General features: G+C 44.4%; 1 protein-coding gene across 3 annotated transcripts in view; it reads left to right on the top strand.

Annotated features, from left to right (window-relative positions):
- Positions 1 to 23,654, top strand: part of BAZ2A (bromodomain adjacent to zinc finger domain 2A) — a 145,523-nt gene extending 121,869 nt beyond the window's left edge. For 2 of the 3 annotated variants that reach the window (XM_088473112.1, XM_088473114.1), the window contains exons 21-29: positions 7,250 to 7,460; positions 8,646 to 8,801; positions 8,919 to 9,079; positions 15,479 to 15,756; positions 15,870 to 16,002; positions 16,093 to 16,239; positions 16,977 to 17,182; positions 17,733 to 17,876; positions 19,285 to 23,654. In XM_088473112.1, the coding sequence (XP_088329238.1) occupies positions 7,250 to 7,460; positions 8,646 to 8,801; positions 8,919 to 9,079; positions 15,479 to 15,756; positions 15,870 to 16,002; positions 16,093 to 16,239; positions 16,977 to 17,182; positions 17,733 to 17,876; positions 19,285 to 19,453 (1,605 nt within the window). In that variant the 3' untranslated portion in view covers positions 19,454 to 23,654. The remainder of the gene's footprint in view (positions 1 to 7,249; positions 7,461 to 8,645; positions 8,802 to 8,918; positions 9,080 to 15,478; positions 15,757 to 15,869; positions 16,003 to 16,092; positions 16,240 to 16,976; positions 17,183 to 17,732; positions 17,877 to 19,284) is intronic. The other variant, XM_088473113.1, reaches the window with a different exon arrangement.

Below are 23,654 nucleotides of genomic sequence, written 5' to 3'. Positions count from 1 at the left end.
TCTCTGTAAAGTGCTGCGAAATATGTGTGCACTATGTAAATAACTGGCAATAAATAAAATAATAAACATTCCAGCAAGCCGCCTGCCTGGAAATTCAGGGGGCCTATCTGCTTCTCTTTCAGCACCAGTGGTTCGATTTCTTTACTGATGCCTGGATGAGAGACATCGTAAGTCAAGGATACATTATACTATACAGTAGAAGAAATTCCCCCTCAGTTGTTCAACATCATTCTTCCTGGAGAGAAAACTGAATGCTTTGCACTGAGGGAAGCCATCCAGTCCAGGAACAACAGAAAAGTGAGTTGTTACTCAAATATCTTTTTGTCCAAAAACCAGATGGGGTCCTCCCTTTCCTGTATGATCTGCTGTTTAAGGCAAACTCTTTGGCCTAACTGAAGACTCATGTTCTGGAGACATCCTGGACCGTGAAATCTCACTGTTGGATTTTCCAAAAATACAGCATGACTCTTTCCAGCAAATAATCTTCCTGAGACTCCTGTTTGACACCTGTCAGCAGAGGATGTTCTTGCTTGAAAACCAGTTCCTCTTGCTACAAGAACTGATATAGTCCCTGTTGGCTTTTAGTCAGGTGTTCGTTTACTATTGCCTGGTCCTGGGAAAGATGGTGTCCAAATTCAAGGCCGTGCAGTTTGCCCAGTTCCATGCTGGGGTGTTCCATTTCAAACAAATGGCACAAGCACTTCACAAACCATCTCTTCAAACTATCGCTCCACTGGTGGCTGAGACAACAATTTGAAGGGTCGGCCGTTTTCCATGTGGGACTGGTGCATAATAACGACGTATCGGAAGTGGCAAACAAATGTCAACATAATAGCATCTCTTTTTAACCACCAGTTTGAGCGCTTCTGCTCCAGGACAAGAGATCCACAGGAGTGTTTGTTAGACACCATGTTGGTTCCTTTTGAGATTTCATATGATCTTACCCGTTTCTTTCAGTACCAATGCTTCCAGTGATGCTTAAACAACAAAATTAATAAAAAGAAAATGATTCTGCCCGCCCATAATCCTGCACAAATCCTGACTGAGTAGTGCCCCAGGCTCCTGTGCTGGTTCATTACACCTTGAGGCTATTTCCTGCTGGTGGCTGGCTGAGGCTTGTAGTTCTGCTGAATACCATCCTCAATCGTTATCCAGCATCCTTGGCTGTCTGTATTGATCCGGTACTGTGTTACAGGGTAACTCTTCTCATCTCCTGAAGTTCCTGCCTGCATTAATGCCTTACTCCCTTGTGCTTTAGTGTTAGTACCTACAATAAGGTGAAGTCCGGCCATGCCTCGGAAGCTACCTCTAAATTAGTGTTTTGTACGCAACTCTGCTTCCCCTCCTCCCTACTGCTGTGTCTGAATCTGCAAATAATTCTCATCTGTCACCTATCTTGCAAGCAATTGCGAAGTCCGAAAAAAGAGTTACTAATGAGATAGGCGAAGTGCAGATTGATATTTCCTTGCTTCGTCATGATCTTCACAAAATAAGGGAGCGAGTGGGGGAAGCCGAACATCGTATTTCTGCTGTGAATGATCTTACTGCACCTATAACTGGTCAGAATACGGCCCTCTCCGCTGAAGTAGCTGCTTGACGCTCCAAACTCTCTGATTTGGAGGGCCGCCTTCGGAGGAGTAATTTGAGCTTTGTGGGTCTTCCAGAGCGTGCTGAGGGTTCCACTACTGAGGTGTTCCTTGAAGAGTGGCTGGTGAAACACTTTGGCAGGGACACCTTTTCCTCGCAATTATCTGTGGAAGAGCCCATCGCATGCCTACTAGGTCTCTTCCGGTGCTCCACCAAGTACATTTATAGCCCATATGCTTCACTATAGGGACCATGATGCTGTCCTACGACTGGTTCGTCTCCATGGTCCTCTCAAGTTGGACAATCATTCTGTGTCTGTCTATCCAGATTTCGCTGTGGAAGTACAAAAGAGTCGTTCTCAATTGGTGACTTATGGTACTACTCATTTCTTCAACACCCCTGGTGAAGCTGGGCCTTAGCTGGCTGGATGTTCATGGCCTCAATGTTATCCTAGGCTGGACTTATTTGATTTTTCTTGGTTCTTGTTCGGGGGAATCATGAATCCCTTGCTATTTCTTCTTCAGGGGCCCATAGGACTCCACAGGGAGACAATGGGGTGTAGGTGGGACCTGGTGGATCGGACACCGACAGCAAAGCTTTTCAATCTCAGGATGCTCCAGTCCTTCCTCCTATACCCCGTCCACAGCCTGAGGGCAACTCAGTTTCGTTGGTGTCTGGCAGGAGCTGGGTCACCATTTGCAACAGTGGGGCTGCTTTAAGCAGCCTAAGCTTATTTTAATTTCTAGTTATTTTACTACTGAGCAGGAGCGCGCGACAGTCCCTTGGACATCTGAACTGCTGCTCCATCACCACTCCGCGGCGCCGTGACACCAGCCCTCGGCTAGGTACTCCCGGCGGGGCTCTGAGGGGAACTAGCTAGCAGGCTCCCCGGACTGCAACCCGGAATCCAGGGGACAGGTAAGGCGTGTCCCTGCTTGTGGGGACCCGCGTCTTTGCGCAGTCTAGCCTCCGGTCTCAGGAGACAGACCAGAGGCGCTGGTGTGGCTACCAGTACGCCCAGGACTCCTCTAGACCACCAGGGCATATATATCATTGGCGCAGGGCATATATATCATTGGCGCAGGGCATATTTTACAGGCCAGGGGACCCGGATGTTGATGTCAGCAAGGGGAGAAGGCGCTCTCCCTGCAGCCCCTCCCCCAGCTCAGGGCACCATTCCACTGCGATCTTGCTGTTCCCTGAGCTGTTCCTCCCTCACCCTCCGCCCCCTCTGAGACTCACGGCAGCCATTTTCTGCTTCATAGGTCTCCAGGAATACTGGGTCCAGTCTCCCCTGTACCTCTCCCAAGGACCAGTTTATACAGCACTATATTCTACCAGCCACTGCGCTATGTGTAGTTGATGTTAGTGCCCACTGCAGCTATATTGTTTTTTTTCTGCATTTGTATGTGACTTGTGCTAGCGCTGATCTCTATTTTCTATACTCTCCAATTTATACGTTTCCCTTTATTCTACTATAACTCTCGCATACTAAGGTATGGGGGGTTCATTGTATCTCATATCTCCCTATATTTGTGAGGGCTATCACATACTATATAGCGCGGTTGCGCACTAAACTGCCATATTACACATACATCTGGGTTGCTCACAGCACTGTATCATACTGTGTATTTTATTCTTGTGGCTATGTCTGGCAGAGGAAAGAATAACAAGCAGGCTACTGCTCCTACTCTGGTGTCTTGTAAGTCCTGTTCAATGGGCTCAGTCCCAGAGGACCTCATTCATGATGGTCATTGTGCAACTTGTTATACCGCCCCGGGCCCATCAGCCCCGGTGTCGTCTCACCCTGGGTTACCTTTTCACAGGTGCTGGCAAAAATTGCCGACCACCTAGCGGTCCCCGTGGTAGCTCCCTCTATAGCAGTGATTTTCAACCTTTTTCAACTCACGGCACACCGAACAAGATTTTCAAATTTCTACGGCACACCATCAGTTCCTCATGGGAAAAAATACACACATTGGCCACCATGGGAAAAAAAACCCTCACAAATTGGCCCCCCACAGAAAAAAATAAAACCTAATGACCCCCACAGAACAAAAACAAACACATTGCTCCCCACAGAAAAAATAAAATAACCAGCTGAGAAGGCTCACTGTTGTTCCTGTCCTGTCCCTCATTGGCTGGGGTGCTCATTCACACTCAGTGACTGAGCAGAAAGTGCAGAGCTGGGACTTGCAACGTGGCGTGCTTGACCTATGTCACACCGCCGCATCTCCATAGGTCACGGCCCGGGTGCGCCTGAGCCTCCCTGAAGAGCCCAGCACTACCCAGGCCAGCAGTACAAGTAAAGTCAGCTCTGACTGCACTGGCCTCGTGGCACACTTGACAACCGCTCGCGGCACAGTGGGCGAAAAACGCTGCTCTATAGGATGGCCACAGTAGGTGCTCCCTTCATATCCTTTGCCTACCCCATTGGTAGATGTACTTTCTAACTCAGTACTACCTCAATAATGCTTGGCAAGCGTATGCTCAGAGGATCAATGAGTGGCGTGCATTATGGAATGTAGGAACATAACTTTTGCTGCTGCACTAGAGGTGGCAGCTGCCCAGATGGAAGTGTCTCTTAATGGGGTTAATGGCAAGTGGTAAATAACCTCGAAGCTTAATTTTTTAGTGGAGCAGTAAGTTTCAATTATGAGATAAGTTACCAAACGAATAATTGGATTTGTCCCATCTTTGATTTTTCCAAACTCAATTATACGTTTTTCAAAGGAGGGTGTTTTGGATTGGTAATTTAAATTATGGTTAGCCGAGCACCCTTGGCCCTTAAGGCTAATTCTAGTAATAATGCAAATTTTCTCAATAAAAGTACACTCTCTGAACTTGTTCCCAAGGCAGCTTAGAGGGTTACAACAGGTTCTATATTCAAAGTACTAGAATAATGTGGATTAAAAGCGCTGGGTAGGAAAGCACTCCTCTGAGTATGCGATGGTAAAATGTCTTCAGTTAACCTTGGTGATAAAAAAGCAAGAGCTGAACCATAATAGCAGATAGTGGCTGATGCAAGGCCTGCATCATATTTGGCAGCCAGAAGTCCAGGAAGGTGAGAAGCTGTATTAGCAGTACTATGCCATACATAAAATTCTCTAATCATGGTAGAATATCTGGTCCTTGAATGGCCTCAGTGAGGCAGTGATGTAGAAGATGACCATTTCATTCTCAAAGTGCACGATGGCAACCTGTCCAGGAGATATGAAAAACCCTAGAAGCAGTCTTTGGAGAGTTCCAGAGGAATTTTAGGCCCTTTGCACAACTAACTGATTAGAGGAAATAATACCCTGGATTGCCAGAGGAGATAAACCAGTATTAAATGGGATACCTGGTCTGCTCTCATTTTGTGCAGTATCTTCAGTAAAAAGCAGGTGAACATATGGGAGAAGGTCTGACCATGGGAAAGACATGTCATCTGCAAGCGCCACTGAAGCCAGCCAATCGGGCGGCATGTGGCATGATCTCCAGCCGGGCCTGGGTAATTAGTGCCCGCTTCCCCCCTCTCTGTGCCTCTGGGTAAGGGAGGTGTGTGTAGTGGATGTTATACTGGTGAGGGCAGGTGTAGTGAATGCTATAAAACACTGGGTCACTGTAATGTGGCATAATATGGACTGTAGCACTGTATTGTGGAATAATGTGAATATGGGACATTGTAAGGTTGCATAATATGAAATGAGACATGTAATGTGGCAGAATATGAACTGGAGGCACTATAGTGAGACTTAATATGAACTGGGGCTCTACAATGTGGCATAATATGAACAGTGGGCATGTCAGTGTGGCATAAAGTGAACTGGAGCACTGGTGTAATGTGAGCTAGGGCACTACTATGTTTCATAATTGAACTAGGGTACCACTACTATGGGGAATAAAATGACCAGCGGCTGTGGAGATAGGTGTCTCTCTAGATGCATTGAGGCAGGGTCCCCTTCATAGTGTTGCTATGGGGCCCACAGAGTTCTGGCTATGCCTCTGTCTCTGTTACTTAGTGTCTCCCTATTGGATGCTATAGAAATTGGGGCTAGGATATTTACGTTCAATCCATTTCTGACAGCCCAACCGGGGACACTTGATGCCGTCCCTTCTGTCGTGCTTTGATGAAAGAGTGAAATGTCTGTATTGTTTGTGTTCACTTGAAATTCTTAATAAAAATAGAATATATATAAAAAATAAACATACCTGGGTGCCCCAACATCCCAGTTCCCCAGATCTCTTCTTAGCCAGTCTCCAGCAGTTCAGCTGCCTTTTCTGGGGGGGTTTATAAATGTTCTGACCATAAGAAGAGGCGTACGGTATGTGTATCTCCAGGCCCCACCTGTTACTCTTTGCTTTATGGATGCTTGTGGTAGTAATTATTCTGGTGGCAGGATGTTTGTATATTATGTTGTCAGTATTATTATACGCACATCTTTCAGTGTTTGTGATGTCCTATTGCAGGATAATGACATTTTCCCCTGTAGCTGTCACCATAAGCACAATTAACTTGTGTCTATGGTAACCAAGTGTAAATTTGTGGAATAAAACGATATATATAAATTTGAAATAAGTAGTAATTGCACTCTGTGACCCCCTTGTGCATACATGCAATGAGTAATGAACGAGAAAATTGATGTTGCCGTTTAAGATTGTTTACTTATGAATATCACACACAAAAAAGCATTAAAACATCTTCGTACAAGAGTGTATTATAGATAAAAGAAGGTAACTATAATCACATCAAGTATAGTGATGAATAGAAACAAACTATCCGAGGGTATAATCCCCATGCAGCGAGGTATAGGAGGTGAACAAAAAATGTCCCCCAGCAGTGGGGTGAAATAAATGCACAGTATCTGCAAAAGCAGACCAAGCAAGCGTGAATAACTTCCTGGGGCAAGGAGTACAGAACTGGAGATGAAGGACAGTGGTCTCTAGACCGCGCGTCCTGCATCGGATACGTACGCCGGTGTTCGCCTGAATGAACGGACAAGCACGGTCAGCACACATGGAGGCGGACTGCTACTGTCTGGGGTGTGGGTGTAACGGTTAAGGCTCAAGGGAACCAAAGACCGTACGACCCCCCTGAGTGAGACTTGCCTCCCTGCGGCTCGACAGTATCCCACTGTCGCCGGTGCTTGCTCGTCCATTCATTCAGGCGAACAACGGCATGTGCACCCGCAGGACGCACGTCTAGAGACCCCTGTCCCTCATCTCCAGTGCCTACTCCTTGCCCCAAGAAAATATCCCCGGGCAACGATATCCAGTAACAACACACTGACTATGGTTATAGTTACCTTCTTTTATCTATAATACACTCTTGTACATTTGTACTAAGATGTTTTAATGTTTTTCTGTTTGTGATATTCATAAGTAAACAATCCTATATAACAACATCGATTTTCTTATTCATTACTCATTGCATGTACACACAAGGGGGTCACAGAGCGCAATTACTACTTATTTCATTTGTATACTGGTAGAAGGCCAGGCACCCTTCTTTGTAAGTGCAGCCTCCCCCCCCCCCCCCCAGTAGGATAAAGTCCAGTGCACAATAACTCTACCCTACTCGACATATATAAATTTGCATCCTCATGTCTACTGCTGTCTCTTCTAAGTCATAGGCTAGCATGTGCACTCCCCTGACTCCATATGCTTATCTTCTGTTCTGCAGGTCAACGCTCTGGCAGAGGACAGACCTCATTCTTTTGGCACTCCACAACCATCTGTTTCTGCACTTTGCCATGTATGTAACAAGCCTATGAGGAATGCCACCACGTGTCGCTCGGCAGCGGAGAAGCGTAGGGGACGACCATCCAGTAAGATGTTCACGCAAATAGAGCAGAAGTATTTCAATCAGCTTATAGACCGACCCATACCATGCGGTAAGCTCCTTTTACAATCCAGCAGTCCTGCTATCCCCAGTCTATTCATAACTCGCCAATAGTCTGCATCAGTATAGTCTGGGACTTTCATGGAGATATTAGACTGATATATATTTATATATTATACGCACAGACATACACATTGAGGGGCCTATGTATTAATAATGATTATTCTGTATTGTTGTGGATATTTCCGTTTTTTTATGAAAACATCCCTCATATGTACGAAACCCACAGGAACAGAGGTAGCGATAACCGTGCTCACAGTGTCTGTTTGCGTAACCGGCTGGAGGCTGCAGGAAAGGCATCAGGAAATCTCTCTACAATGAGTAAAGTCTCCATAGGTTTAAAGCGCCACCATCTGAAGATTCAGAGTTTGGTACATAGAGGCCAGATCGTAGTGCCCATTGATGATGATGGGGACTGCGATTTGCAGCGCTAATTAGCCTTCTGCAGGAGATTTTATAGTTTTATTTAAAAAAAAAAAAAAACACTTGATAAATAGGCCCCTAATTCTGTTAATATAAAAGTACATGTTCATTGAGTCATATTCCCCCTTCAAGCCTTAAACTGGGTACACACGTAAAGATTATCTGTCCAACCAGCCAACTAGTTGATTGGTTGGAATGAAAATCTGGTAATGTATGAAAGTAAATGACAATCAGCAATTTGCTCCCAAACGCCAGAAAATGGACAAAAACTGTTGTTTGAACAAATTGTTTAGATCAAACATTTAACAAACTTGTCTGACCGACCATTTTCATCTGTTTTCTGGCATTTACGAGCAAAATGCTGATCATCAGTTACTCCCATACGTTACCAGATTTTCATTCCAACCAATCAACAAGTTGGATGGTTGGACAGAAAGTCTCTATGTGTGTACCCAGCTTAAGTTGGGCACCTACATTGTTGATAGAGTTTTAAGACTTAAGCTGGGCATCCACTAATACACAAGCCAGATTGGACAGATATCTGACAGAAAATTGTACAGTGGATGCCCTGCTTTACCCAGATGAGGCAGGTACTTATTTGAGAATAAGGCACAGTAAAAACTAATTTCTTCATTAAATAAAAAAAAAAAAAAGTTTTTGTTTTGTAATTCTTAATTCGGAGTTCCTTTTTTCAATGGCTCATCATGTAAATTTCCCACTAACACTTATTTGCATCTGTTTCCTTGATGTATAGACATGAAAAATACATGGTGGTGGATAAAGGACCCAGTCATGCTGGAATCATTACTAAAGTCTTTACACCCACGAGGCATTCGTGAAAAATCTTTGCACAAGCATCTCACAAAGCATCTTGGACACCTGAAGGAAATGTGCGCCCGGACGGCTAGCAGTAAGGTTTTTCAGGAGTAATGTTGATAAATTCAGAGGCTAGAAAGTGTCCTGAAATCATTCGTACAGTGTATAAATGTAGAAGTGATTGGCCTTTCATTTGCTATCCCATTTACAGATGTTCTCTTTGAGTTGAAAACCACAGAAGGTCACTCTGTGAGCCAGGAGGCACTGGACAATTGGTCCGTTGAGCAGTGGACATTCCAAGTAGATCTATCTGTCCTGCAGTGGGTGGAAGACCTGGAGCAGAGAGTTATGGTATCAGACCTGCAGATAAGGGTTAGTCACAGCTGACGATGCCAATTTCCTCATATATTGTACTTTTACTACAAAGCATCCATAAATCAGTGTTGGCTCTATTTTATGTTTGACCAAACAAAGTTTTCTTCTTCAGGGTCCATAGGGCTCCACAGGGAAACATTGGGGTGTAGGTGGGACCTGGAGGACTGGACACCAACCGTAAAGCTTTTCAATCCCAGAATTCTCTGGTCCATCCCCCTATACCCCACCCACAGCCTGAGGGCAGTTCAGTTTCGTTGGAGTCCGACAGGAGCTGAACCACCATTATAATAGTGTGCTGTATTAAGCAGCCCAAGCTTTACTTATATGCTTTTATTTACTTTTTATTTTTTTTACAAACAGGCAAGCAGCACAAGACTGTCCTCCGGACGTCTGTGCTGCCGTCCCATCACCCCTCCGCGGCGCCATGGCACCAAGCCTGTGCTAGGTACTCCCAGCGGGGCTCCGAGGAGGACTAGCTAGCAGGATCCCCGGACCCCAGACTGCAGCCCGGAATCCAGGGGACAGGTAAGGTGGAACCCCGTTTGCGGGGACACGCATCTTAGTGCAGTCTTGCCTCCGGTGACAGACCAGAGGCGCTGCTGTGGACACTGGCCTTGTCCTCTACTCCACTAGACCACCGGCGCTCTCCCTGCAGCCCCTCCCCCTGCTCAGGGCGCCTTTCTACTGTGGTCTTGGTGTTCCCTGAACTGCTCCTCCCTCACCCTCTGGCCCCTCGGGGACGAGCGTCAGCCATTTTAGGCAAGCAGGTCTCCGGGAAATGCTGGGTCCAGTTTCCCTGTATACCTCTCCCACGGGCCATGTTATACAGCTCTATATCCTACCAGCCACTGTGGTTTGTGTAGTCGATTTTAGTGCCCATTGCAGACATGTAATGTTTTTTTTTCTGCGTTTGTATGTGACTTGTGCTAGCGCTAATCTCTACTTTCTATACTCAGTTATAAAACTCCCTTATTTTTTCTACTATATCCTGACATACTAAGGTATTGGGGGTTCCTTGTACCTCACATCTGCTATGTAACTGTAAGGACTATTACATACTATATACCGCGGTTACACACTACACTGTGCCATATATAGCGTGGTTGCACACTACACTGTGCCATATATAGCGTGGTTGCACACTACATTGTGCCATATTACACATACAGCAAGGTGTTCATTACACTGTAACATACTGTGTATTCTATTATTCTTGTGGCTATGGCTGGCAGGGGAAAGAATAACAAGCAGCCTGATGCTGCTCCTCCTACTCCTGGTGTCTTGTAATCCTGCACTGCAGGCTCAGCCACAGAGGACCTCATTCAGGATGGTCTCTGTATTAATTGTTACACAGCTCCAGGCCCATCAACCCCGGTGTCTCTCCCTCACCCTGGGTTGCCTCTCCACAAATGCTGGCAAAACTTGAGGACCAAGCAGTGGTCCTTGTAGTAGCTCCCCTTATGCGATGGCTGCAGCAGGTACTCCCTGCAAATCCTTTGCCTCCCCCATGGATAGACGTACTGTCTACCTCAGTATAGAGTTTGGCTAAAACCTCTACGGTTTTTCAGAAAATGCTGCAAAAAGATAAACTTTTGCCTACTAAATGTACTATATCATCTTCCCAATCCACATAGTTCTCTGATTCTGATATATCATCTGGGGAGGCAGAAGACTCAGATCTCTCTCACCCTCTAAACTAAATATACCTGCTCTTGTGAGAGCTGTTAAAACTACTCTACATATAGAAGAGGATGAACCCGCTCCTATGAAAAAAACATGCACTTTTTAAGCAACAAAAGGTTGTTTTACCAGAGTTCCCTCACTCTGACCAGCTATCTGATCACATGAGTTAAGCTTGGAATATGCCCGGTAAAAAGTTTCAAATTCCAAAACTGTTAAGTTCCTTTTACCCGCTTCCAGCTACTGATTGCACTAAATGGGAAGTTCCCCTAACAGTGGATTCTCATGTAACACGTCTGGTTAAAAATCCCACGTTACCGATTCATACTGCAACCTCCTTGAATGAGACTACAGATAAACATATAGAAGCTTGTCCTAAATCTATTTACTCTCTTATAGGAGCTATTACTCATCCTGCTAGGGCTACGACCTGGGTGGAAAAAGCCATTGAGAGTTAGGCATAGGCCCTAGAAGAGACTTTTCCCTGATTTTTTTGAGTGAACAGCTGTCCTACATATCTCACATTAGAGATGCAGCCTCCTACTTGATGACTTGGTGATGCAGCTATGGATAGGGCTCTCCTGGCCTCCAGGATATCTGCCACTTTGGTAGTGGCCCGACGTATCATTTGGCTACGTTCCCGGAAAGCAGATTCAGAATCAAAACGGGCTCTAGAGTCCCTGCCATATGCAGGAGACGTTCTATTTGATCCAGAATTAGATAAAATTGTGACTACTTTGGCGGCTAACAAGACGGCGTTCCTGCCCTCTGCATATAATACAAAGCCGCGGACGTCATCCTTTTGGTCCTTTCGCTCTCAAGGCAAAGCCAAGGGTCAGTCCTTTCCGTGGCAACAGACCTCAGCCAAGGCCTCCAAGCTTAGGGCCATACAAGCCTGGGCTACTAGATGTCCACCTGCCAAGTCTAAGAACAAGCCTGCAGCCAGGCGGGGCGGTCCTCTCCCTGGGGGCTCCCAGGGTGGGAGGCCGACTTCTTCAATTCACCTAAGTTTGGCATCAAACCACGTCAGATGCCTGGATAAGAGAAGTGGTCTCCCACGGATACGCCATCTCCTTCCTGAGGCGACCCCCCCCCCCCATCAGTTTTTTTGCACAGGACCTCCATCAGACTCAATCAGGGCCCTGCTGCTCCAAAAAACCATTCAGTCCTTACTGAATTCAGGAGTAATAATTCAGGTCCCCTCCTCACAACAGGGCAAGGGCTATTATTCTACCCTTTTCTTAGTTCAGAAACCCAATGGGTCTCAGTGGCCTATCCTCAACCTCTTTGAACAAGTTTATCAGGGTGCCCAGGTTATTATCCTAGCTATGGAGCCTGGAGATTTTATGGTATCCCTAGACATTCAGTACGCTTACCTACATGTGCCTATAGCACCTTCTCATCAACAATATCTCTCGTTTGCTACACTGCAGCAACATTACCAATTGCAGGCTCTGCCATTTGGCCTTTCAATGGCCCCTTGGGTCTTGACCAAGATCATGGCAGTTATGGCGGCCTATCTTCATCGTCAAGGGATCAGACTGCCCCTGTACCTGGAGGATCTCTTGCTGTTGGCCAGCTCCCCAGAGACTCTTCACCGCCATCTGCAGGTAATTCCTACAAATGCATGGTTGGCTGATCAACTGGAAAAAGTCTTCCCTGACATCCTCTCAAAGGATGGTACATTTGGGAGCCCTCCTGTACTCTCGAGTTCAGAGAATCTTCCTAACATCAGATAAGATTTCAGCACTGCAGCACAGACTACGCAGGCTGCTTCACAATCGCAGAGTGCCGATTCACTCTGCAATGCAGGCCTAGGGATCAATGGTGTCCACCTTTGACATGGTAGAATTCGCCCAGTTTCACTCCAAACCACTACAACACTTGATCCTCTCCAGGTGGAACGGGCTACCCCATCTGCTCAGATCCCAGATGATCAGCCTCCCCCCAGAGGTTCGCCTGTCCTTAGCCTGGTGGCTTTCTTGTGGCGGATTTCTTCAGCCGTCATGACGTGCACGCAGGAGAATGGTCTCTATATCCAGAAGTCTTTCAGCTTCTGGTGGACAAATGGGGTTTTTCAGAAGTAGATCTCATTGCCTCAAGGCACAACCACAATCTTCCAGTTTATGGATCCAGAACAGAGGACCCCGACGCGACCTTCATAGACACCGTATCGGTAAAATGGAACTTCCAGTTGGCATATCTCTCCCCTCCAATATCCCTGCTTCCTCGAGTGCTTCGGACGTTCAGACAGGAGGGGGGGCACAGTCCTGTTAATAGCTCCGGTTTGGTCCAAGCGTCATTGGTACACAGGTCTTCAAAGACTCTCCAAAGACGTTCTTCTTCAGCTTCCTCCACGAATAGACCTGTTGTCTCAGGATCCATGTCTACATCCGAACCTGGCCCGTCTGTCTTTAACAACATGGCTCTTGAGACGTACCTTCTAACGACTAAGGGTTTTTCCAGCTCTGTGGTCCAGACCATGCTCAGAGCACGTAAACCGGCTTCGGCCAGGATTTGCCACAGAATATGGCATACACATTTCCAATTGTGTTATCCAAGAAACTATGACCCTCAAGTCTTTAAAGTTCCTCGAATTCTTGCCTTTCATCAGCCTGGACTAGACCTAGGCCTCCGCCTAGCATCTCTCAAAGCGCAGGTCTCTGCTTTGTCTATCTGGTTTCAGCGCAGAATTGCTCCTATACCGGATGTTCACACCTTCATGCAAGGTGTTCTACGTATACAACCTCCCTTTGTCCCTCCTGTGGCTCCAATGGATTTGTCGATGGTGCTCAAAGCACTTCAGGAACCTCTATTCGAACCCTGGAATCAGTAGATGTCAAGTGCTCACTGCAAAGACACTGTTTCTTCTGGCTTTAGCGTCTGCCCGTAGGGTATCGAATTTAGGGGCACTTTCATGTTGCTCCCCCCTTTTAATATTAATTCACCAGACCTCTTGGCAGGTGAGGCCTCTTTGGATATGGTCCGTGCTCTGAAGATCTACGTGGACCGTACTACTTTCATCAGGAAATCTGACTCCCTCTTTGTCCTATATGGATTCCATAAGAAGGGATGGCCAGCTAACAAAGAGACTCTGGCCAGATGGATTCGCATGACTATCTCACAGGCTTACACACAGACTGGCTTTCCTGTGCCGACTACAGTCTCTGCTTATTCTTCTCGCTCTGTGGGTCCCTAGTGGGCAGCCCGGCGTGGTGCCTCAGCTGAACAGCTATGCCAGGTGGCCACCTGGTCTTCTGTTTGCACCTTTCTTAGGTTTTATGCCTTTGATACATTTGCCTCTCGGCATGCTTCCTTCGGGTGTAGGGTTCTCCTATCAGCTTGAGAGCGTTCCCGCTCTTCAACAACTGCTTTGGGACATCCCCAATGTCTCCCTGTGGAGCCCTATGGACCCTGAAGAAGAAAAGAAGAGTTATGGTAAAACTTACCTTCATTAACTCTTTCTTCAAAGTCCGTAGGGTCCACAGGGCACCCGCCCTGACGCACCTGGCTTCTATGGGCTTCTCTTGGTCACTTGTTTCCTTCTCTACTTGAGAGTGTGATTCCTCAGTGTACCAGTCTTCCTTCTCTCCTGTCCTGCTCCTGCCTTGGGCTTGTTAACAAAACTGAAGTGTCCTCAGGCTGTGGGCAGGGTATAGGGGGAAGGAACGGAGCATCCTGGGATTGAAGAGCTTTGTTGTTGGTGTCCGGTCCTCCGGGTCTCCCTGTGGACCCTATGAACTTCGAAGAAAGAGAGTTAATGAAGGTAAGTTTTACCATAACTCTCCTTTATTCTAGCACAGTCTAATTGGGGGCAGAATCATTGCTAGCTCCAGTTGATCTGCAAAGATAAGAGCATTGGGGTTGGGTACAGGATGCCGGCGGTCAGAATCCCAACAGGGTTAGGATACCGACCTGTGTCGATAGGTATCCCAACCTTCCCTCCCAGCAGCCTAATCGTAACCCTAACCCTCCCCCTGCCCCCGCATCCTAACTATAACACTCTCCCTAGTGACTAACCCTAATTCTAACCCTCCCCCTAATCCCCAGTACTTATTGTTGGGATGTTGGTGTCAGGATTCTGGCACCGGCATCCCATCCGCCGTAATCTCAAGTGTATCCGGAGCCTGGCCACTATTAGCTACAGTTGTAGGAGGAGTTTATGCTTAACCTAAAAAACAGACCGGGTGAAACCTGAAAAAATCTGGAACTGTACAACTATGTGATTTAAGGTCTTTTTAGCTTGTAATAGAGTAACCTTTTATATATTCTGAGGGTTAATTATTTATTTTGAGATAGACCTTTAAATGGCTGCCCTTTATGTCAGTTCTCATTTAGATTTAGAGCATGTATGTAACCGTAACTATGAAAGTAATTAACATTATTGTGAAAAATATTAAAGCCTATTAATTGATTTTAAATTGTACAGGTAAAGTACTATCTTAATGGCTGAACTTGTCTGCTTACTGAGGATTATGACGTGTTACTTGTATTGTATTTAGAATATATGAAAGGACCAAGTGTCTTTTATTGTAGCAAGTGTGTGGTCAAACCTGAGCTGTATTTGCCCTCCTTACCGACTGACTCTAATATGACTCAGTCAGATGCTGATTGGAATTGCCAGTCTTTCCATGCCCCCACCTGCTGGCATTCGCACCTGCACCTTTCACTGCTCTGACTTTGGAGACTTATCATTGTGTTTTGCATATTCTACAGGGCTGGACCCCTCCTAGTTTAGACTCTGTTCGAAGTGACTTAAAGTATTTTGAGCACAAGCTGGATGCAGCAGATGATATTTTTGCGAAATTGAAAAAAGAGGAGGGACAACCACACAGAGAGCCGGGTAATCCATTGGACATAGCTGTGCTGCGGCTTCTGGACCTGGAGCAGAATGTAGAGAGGAGATACCTGAAAGAGCCACTCTGGACACTGAGTGAGGTGCAGCATGAGAAGATTGTGACCACTGACCCAGAGACATTGTGCACCACTGAGATGTAAGTGCACAACACAGAGGCCTTAGCCTTTGATTTTTGTATCGGTTTTATTTTATGTATCGTCTATGGCATAAATCATTGCTGATCTGAGTATCGTCCTTTCCTTGTGACAGACAGTACAGCATTACACCTCGTCTACGTCTGTGGCACCAAACGGTGGAGAAATGCCGAAGTTCTGCTCAGTTGTCTCTCTGTCTGCAACAACTGGAGCGGTCCTTCGCCTGGGAGCGCTCCGTTAATAAAGTGGTATGTGCTCGCAGTATCGGTGACCTACACAAGCGCTATATATAAAATGTGCAGTATATTTTTTCATTAATTGGGCCCTTAATGTTCCAGACTTGCATATATTGTCGAAAAGGTGACAATGACGAGCACTTGCTGCTTTGTGATAGTTGTGATCGTGGTTGCCACACTTACTGCCATCGACCTCGCATGACAGAGATTCCAGAAGGGGACTGGTTTTGCCCCAGTTGTGTGTCTCTGGTAAGTGGGATGTAGAAGAGATTGGGTTTGAGTATTTGATTTTTCCCGGATCAATCTGGTATTTTTGCTTTGCAGGATCACCTTAGTCTGTTTCATAAACTAAATACCTTCATTTACCGTACAATAAAAGATTTAATTCCTGGCACAAACAACATTACTTTATTTTCAATATTCATTGTAATTGAATAAAACAAGTTTATGGGGGAACAGAAAAGGTTGGAGGAGAAGATGGGGACGATTACAACGTTTTGCATAGTCTCACAAATGGTTAAATTGCAGAGCAAATCCTATAGCATTTAACAGACCGGAAATGATGAAAACAGGAGAGACGGGGCCTCATCTCTCATACAAAGCTTCAAGCTTCATGCTAGAAAAAAAAGTGTCCATCCATCTGTTGCCTGTTCCCAAAACGTTTGGTCCTGACAGTGACGTTCTACATGTAACTTGTACCAAAGGAGACTTTTCCCTTAGCAACTAATTCAATTGTTATTTTTTTAGTGCAGTTTAGAAAATGAAAGCAAACTTGTAGTAGCCATGTGCAAAGCCACCTTTCCTACTCCGTTACATGTAAACCGGTCTTCCTAAATGGTCCCCTATTGCGTTGTTGTTATATGGCTTCTGGGACCACTTTCCTCTGACTGTTTCTATGTTTATGGATTAAATAGTGTATTACACTGTTTTACTCCCTTACTGTTCTGGTTGTACGTTAGAGCTTATGCGATAAATGTTCTTTTCAGCAAGGAGAGAGCGAGTATCTAAGACCCAGTGGCTCCTCAAGACGAGCCAAGAAGAGTGTACAGCGATATCAGGATGACAGTCCCTTAAAACAGTCACGGCGGAAAGAACCGACGCCCGTGTGTCAGCAATCTCTGGCAGAAATATCGCTTGCAAAGCGGCGACGAATCACCACCAGGAGCCAGTGCCCTGACTTAACGTTCTGCGAGTAAGTTATCAGCAGATTACATTTAATTCTTTGTGATTCAGTATTGCCCACCGCCCCGGATGGTTCATGAGAAAACACAAATGTAGGGTTTACTTAGATGTTTCAAAAGAGCAAATGTGGATTGATAAGACGATATTAACAGAAGGTCTGCCATTTTTCTTTTGGTGTACTCCTGGGTAGGAAAGGCTTGTATGTACATTAGTGCTTAGCATATGTAATGGCTATCACTGCTCCTAGATGTAGCAGAGACGTTGCTGCACAGGGGAGAAAGTGGCACAGTGTGCTGCATGGTAATGATTTATCTCCTTACCGTGTATGTGCCCTCTCATTCCACCTGGATAACTCCAGGGACCGATGTAGGAAATGTGCCTACCTATTAGCATTAATAAAAATAATCCAAAGTGTACAATTTGTTTGCCTAAACCATTTATTTTGTAATACTTTACTAAAACTGTTCTACATTGAAGTTATAGGAAGGTTTTATACCTTTTAATGTTGTGAAGGTCTATTAGAATTCAGAAAAGCCTCCAAAGTTTTCCCTGTGTTCCAGAATCATCTTGATGGAGATGGAGTCACATGATGACGCATGGCCTTTTCTAGAGCCCGTGAACCCACGGATTGTGCCTGGCTACAGGAAAATCATCAGGAACCCTATGGATTTTTCTACCATGCGGAATAAGTTGCTAAATGGAAAGTAAGTTTCTATGAAGTGGGTTGTAGAAGTGGGTTTTAGAAAAGAAGACGTCTTGCTGCAAATACGTAGTTAATAACAGATTGAGGTTTAGTAGATGTTACAGTTTTTTCATTTATAAAATCTGCCTAAAAGTCATAGTTTTCTGGAATTTAAGTTTGATTTCATCGCAAAGTACATTCATGATCTTGAAAAACTGACCAGAGCCATTATCATGAAAATATTTCAGTCAATTTCCAATGTAGGTAATTAATGGAACAGGAAGACACCTTGGTCCCAAAGATGTGGGTGGGGGGTTGTGTTCAACAGTTCTTCCGGCTATGGAAGTAACGGACTCCTGAGTTTTCCTCCCCAGAGGAAGGCGAAGTGTTGAAGGCTCTGACCTGAAATTTCCCAGTGCCCTGATGAGAACTCAAACAGGAAGTAAGGAGTAGAGGATTTACTGTCTGCTCCATCCACAGACACTAATGGGGGAATTCAATTGTTTTCTGAGTGCACAATCTTAATGGGTGTTCCGATCGGGCATGATTACTGCGGTGCCCATTAATTATTGTGCCCAAAAAATAATTGAATCACACCTTTTAATATTCAGGACAGGGAATCAGAAATTCTCCAGTTTGTGGTTTCGGAGAAAGAAAAAACGTGACTTACTTCCCTTCCTAGTCTCAGTTGGAGGACCTGTTAACAGGAACATGGACGAAGCCTGATAATAGGTTTAAGATATGTCACATGTTTTAGTCCCTTTATACTCTCCCTAGCAAGAGTACATTGAAATGAGAATCTTAACCTATGGTGAATACTTCTATATCTCCCTTTTCCACGACCACCAACATCCAGTTCCTAGCACTGCTTCCATAAAAGATAGCACCATACTTGCCGACCTTTAGGGGCAGCCAGGTTGGCACTGCGGAGAGCATGGAGCAGTTGAAGTGGGCAGTGCTGGGGCGTAGTGATCCAATTCCGTCATCTGGGGTCCGCCCTCCGCTAGATCAACAGCATTGTACAGCGTGATTCACCATGAATCGCGTCATCAACGGCCTGTACCTCCCACTTCCCAAGTGGGCCTTTGCCGCGGCCAGGGTAGGAGCCGGCATCGGGAGACTTGGCTTCTTTTCCGTGCGGCCGGTAGCGCCACCCGATTTTCTGGAGCCTCCCAGCCATTCCGGGAGAGTAGACAAGTATGGATAGCACAAATAGGAAAACTAAGGCTAAAAAATGACGCCCAACACTAGCAGATTTGCACAGGACCTGGCGGCTTACTCATGCCAGACAAATCGTGCTGCATGGCGTATTGAGGCTACTGTAGATGAGCAAGGACACATCTGTATATAGGAGAATAATTAATAAATCTGATAGAACGCTTAAGCCAGCACATATATAACCAAATATATCTCCCTCCTTGTCCTTGTAGATATTCCAGTTGTGAAGAATTTGCAGAAGATGCCGAGCTTGTGTTCAGTAATTGCCAGTTGTTTAATGAGGATGACTCTGTGGTAGGGAAGGCTGGCTTGGTTCTGAAGAAGTTCTACGAAAGCCGTTGGGAGGAGTTTAATCAAGAGCGTCAAAACAATACACTTTGAGACTGGACTTTATCGTTTCCTAAATGAACATTATCTCTGCATCACTGAAAACGGGTTCATCTCTCTTGTTGTCACTTCATCTTTCAATGTGCTGCACTCCAGTCTGAGGGAAAATTATGGCAACAAAGAAGTTAATTTATGGTCATCCAGGACCCCCCTTCCTTCCCCATTTCCCCAGTGGGTCTGGATCCCTTACATTCTCCTAGTACAATGTCTCTGTAGAGTCTGATGATAATGTCACAAAGGGACTCTAAAAGTTCTACTGTATCTGTAAGTGGCCGGGCTGTGCGACACTGCACTCACCATACACTGCACACTGAATGCAGCGACTATAGGAATGCCTCTCATACAGACATGCCTACTGAGTGTCCATCTGTATACAAACGTCTTTCACTGGCACATTTCCATATGTTCCTATATGTATGTTATGAGCATAATGTATGAAATGCATATACTAACAAGTATACGTAAATGAATCCATACACACAAACTGGGCACAAAGTTACTGAATAATATGCATTCTAGTTATTTGTACTACAAGACATCACGTTACATAATGATAACATTCGCTCACTCCGTTCCTGTTGTTATAACTTAAGTTGATAAATTGGACAGTGGGACGTGTAATAGCAATAGAGAGTTTGTGCATTTTGTTAGGACCATAGATGAGGTATCCGGTACATAGCATACCTTGTAATATATATTGTGTCATACGGCCAGTAATCTGGGCACTAATATTCCTTTGTGCTCTGGGCTGGACTTCCTTCATTGGTTATCATTATTTGTTGTGTAAGCCATTGTTTATATCCCCTTCCTTCCTTAGGCACTACCTCCTCCCATGCCAATGGCTTCTTTTGCCTTTACATTTTCCCCTCCCAAAAGGTACCATCTAAATTCTAGTATTGTATCTCTGGTCTTTATAGGCCTTAAGCACTACAGGGTTCCCAGAGGATGTTTGCTACCAATTATTCCTTTATCACTTGGCTGTTGGACAAGTCATGGAGAATTGAGGTGGCATCTTCCCTTTTTTTCTGTACATTGTAATATTTATTTATCTGCTGTACAGGCCATTTGCTTGTGGTATTTAATATCTTCTCATTGTTTGTTGAAAGGTGTATTTTTGAAGACTTCAGAGAACCAACCTCCTGTAATGACTGTACCATGAGCAGGTGCGATGACAATTGACTTATTCCTGCTAAGGGTCTCCAGCATTTAGTTCTATTGGGAGGGTTCCTCGCATTCTCTATTACTTCACCCTTTGGCTGTGAAATGGTTCCTGATGTTACAAATGACCCATCTGTCAGTAGCCTGTTCATGCGCTACTGGGAGGTTTAGTTTTACAGGAATCACAGAGCTAATATGTAGAATTGAGGAATATACAGACTTTACTGTTTGTTTTTGGTGTGGTCTATGTTTATTATCTTTGGCTACTGTTGGGATCATTGATCCTTACAGCTAATTCAGTCCCCCATGCAAGTGACGTGTTGATCATGCATGTGTATCCATACTATATAGTAAATGTGGAAGTGGGAACAGCATTAAGTGTAAAACAGAAGAGAACTTGTGTTTTATATTATTTAGTCCCAATAACTGAATTTGCTTTGGGAGCCCATTTTCACTTACATAAACCTGTGTTCTAGTCTAAGATTCTCCATATGTTGTATCTCCATTATACAGAAGCAGTGCCAGCACATTCCACTTCTCTCCTGTGCTTCGTTCTGCCTACAAAATAATCCTCTCTATAGTAACAGTCACATGTTGCAGCTGTAGTTTCAACTCGGTCTTCAGACTCTGCTGATGTATTTGCACTTTAGAAGGGCAATCCTTACTGAACATGACCGAAATGCCCTTTACAAAAATGTTTCATCCATTCCAGTGTGATAATTCAGTGACCATACCAGTTACTATACGGAGACATTTTATCTCCCTGCCTTGTGTCTTAAGAGCAGTAATAAAGCAGATTCCTACTCATGTGACAGTAACCACAGTGGGATGGTGCAGCTCTTATATACAGCAATACTAGATTTGCAGCAAGCTTGTTGCATTGTGAAGCAATAAACCACAGTATCCTATGCACTCAGCCCAAGGAATTAATGTCACCGTGTGCTTAAATATTAGACAACATTAAACCCAAGGACTTTCCACTGAATTTTTATTATACTAGACCTGGAAATGAATAGAAATGTTCTCCATTACAGGCAATTTGATGAAATACATAAATGACAGAACTGGGCAAGGACTGACGTACTATAAAAGCATTCTGGCACTGCAGTGAAAAAATATATATTTTTGTATTCTGGATGATTTGTTTTTATTTTGGTATTCCGTAGAGAACAGGCTTTAAATTGAGTTTATAAGATGCATAGATATTTATTTAATAACAGCACTGTATCATTTGTTAAAGTATATTTGTCACCAGGTTCCTGAGCATAATAGTTTTGCTGCGTAATTCTTTGTGCACTATGTAGTATACGAAATCAAGGAACACAAAGGGGCGGTTCCTTAGAGAGAGGGGGAGGAGCATTTTCTATACTACGGGTTATGCCCCCAGGCACGAGCATAGCGCAGTCTCATCTTTGAAGCTAAATAGGGTGTCAGATTAGAGTGCTTATTCCCGAGCTGGCTTGTATATGTCCCCAGGATGCACACTGAGTAAAAGGTTGTCTTCCAGGTGAATGGGCATTCAGGGAAGCGTAGTTTTATTGCATAGTGCCCATGTACAGCGCTGGAGGGCCTGGTGACTGGATTGCTTTACGTATTGTTGGAACCTCTTGCTTATGTCTGTTTTCTTTGACAATTCTATAATGAATGCAAGACTGGTTGAGTGGACATAATTGCTCAAATAACAATTTTAGGGATGGGTAAGCTTCCTTTATGGGCTATAGTTCTGATAAGTTTTCGTTGTGTATTTTATGCACAAATGCAATTAGCTGGGATAACATACAGCTCTGATCTCCAAACCGGCAATTTTAACCCTTTGGAAGTTCACATTGTAAATAGTCACTGATTCTTGGATTTAATGTTACCGGTCATTTGCATAGTTTCTTGTAGAATAACCTTTATCCGAAAATATAAACTTCTGCATTGAGCCTCTAAGGTCTGTCTTCTCTTTTCTGAGACACTATGCATTGGGCTTACACTTATTCCATGCCCACCTGCCTTACCACATATGACCATAACGAAGGACAAAGCTGGCATTCCATAATCTGGGAGTGTGACCTTTTTTTGAACCACTTACTTATAAACAGCACTATTCATATGAATTGACTAGGAATTAGTGACATCATCACTTTGTGCCTCAATGATGTCACTAGTCCCCAGAGAAGTGATTGGCTACAATCATCTTAATATTGATTTATGCCTCCACTGTTGTAAAGTGACTGGTACACTACGACAGTTGGCCACATCCTGCATGGCAAATGTAGCTTGCGTTATTCCATAATAAGCATTCGTGACAACAACTAATTTTTTTTTTTTTTTCAACAGTGTGTAAAGCCCAACAATCAACCACCAAATTCTTGTTTAAAAAACAAAACTTTATTCCGGTTCTTTGACATCCCACCAACTCACTTTGTTCTGTTAGTGTCCATTTGGCGCTAAGATACAATCACCCATTTGTAAATAACTTGGAGGCCTCAACATTTCAGTTCCGTGTGTTACAATTTTCTTAGCATAATACGGACTTATTTAAAAAAAACTCTGTTTATTTAAATTAAAAACATACAGTAAGCCACTTCCATGAAATATATTCGTATCAAACTGGTAGCAGATATATTGCAGAAATATCCTCAACCACATAAAACAGGACAGGAAAAACACAGGTTTAGTCTTTGCTACACTGAATGAGAGTACGAGTGCAGGTTTTCTGTCTGTGCCCTGAGCATCTTTGTGACCACTTTCCGCTTCTACGTTAGTACGGCAGCTCAAAGATGCTTTGGCCCACACTAGAAGAATCCCCACAAGCTCTCACATTCTCTTATATTATTTTTTATATATATGTAACCAAACTGTGTTATAGTGACTTTTGATAAATGTACAGTTTTTTCTGTGAATTTAAATTTATTCCTTTCTATATTTTTAGGACCAATCTCGTTTTTAAGAAATGGAAAACAAACTAAAAAAAAAAAAAAAAAAATATTAGCAATTGACGTTGTTGCTGTAATGTGCCCTTTAGCAGCTGAAATATAAATAAAACAATGAG

Source organism: Taudactylus pleione, unplaced genomic scaffold (assembly GCF_031769625.1).
Source record: "Taudactylus pleione unplaced genomic scaffold, aTauple2 ptg000130l, whole genome shotgun sequence".
NCBI lineage: Eukaryota > Metazoa > Chordata > Amphibia > Anura > Myobatrachidae > Taudactylus > Taudactylus pleione.
This window is presented reverse-complemented; position numbering and strand designations above follow the sequence as displayed.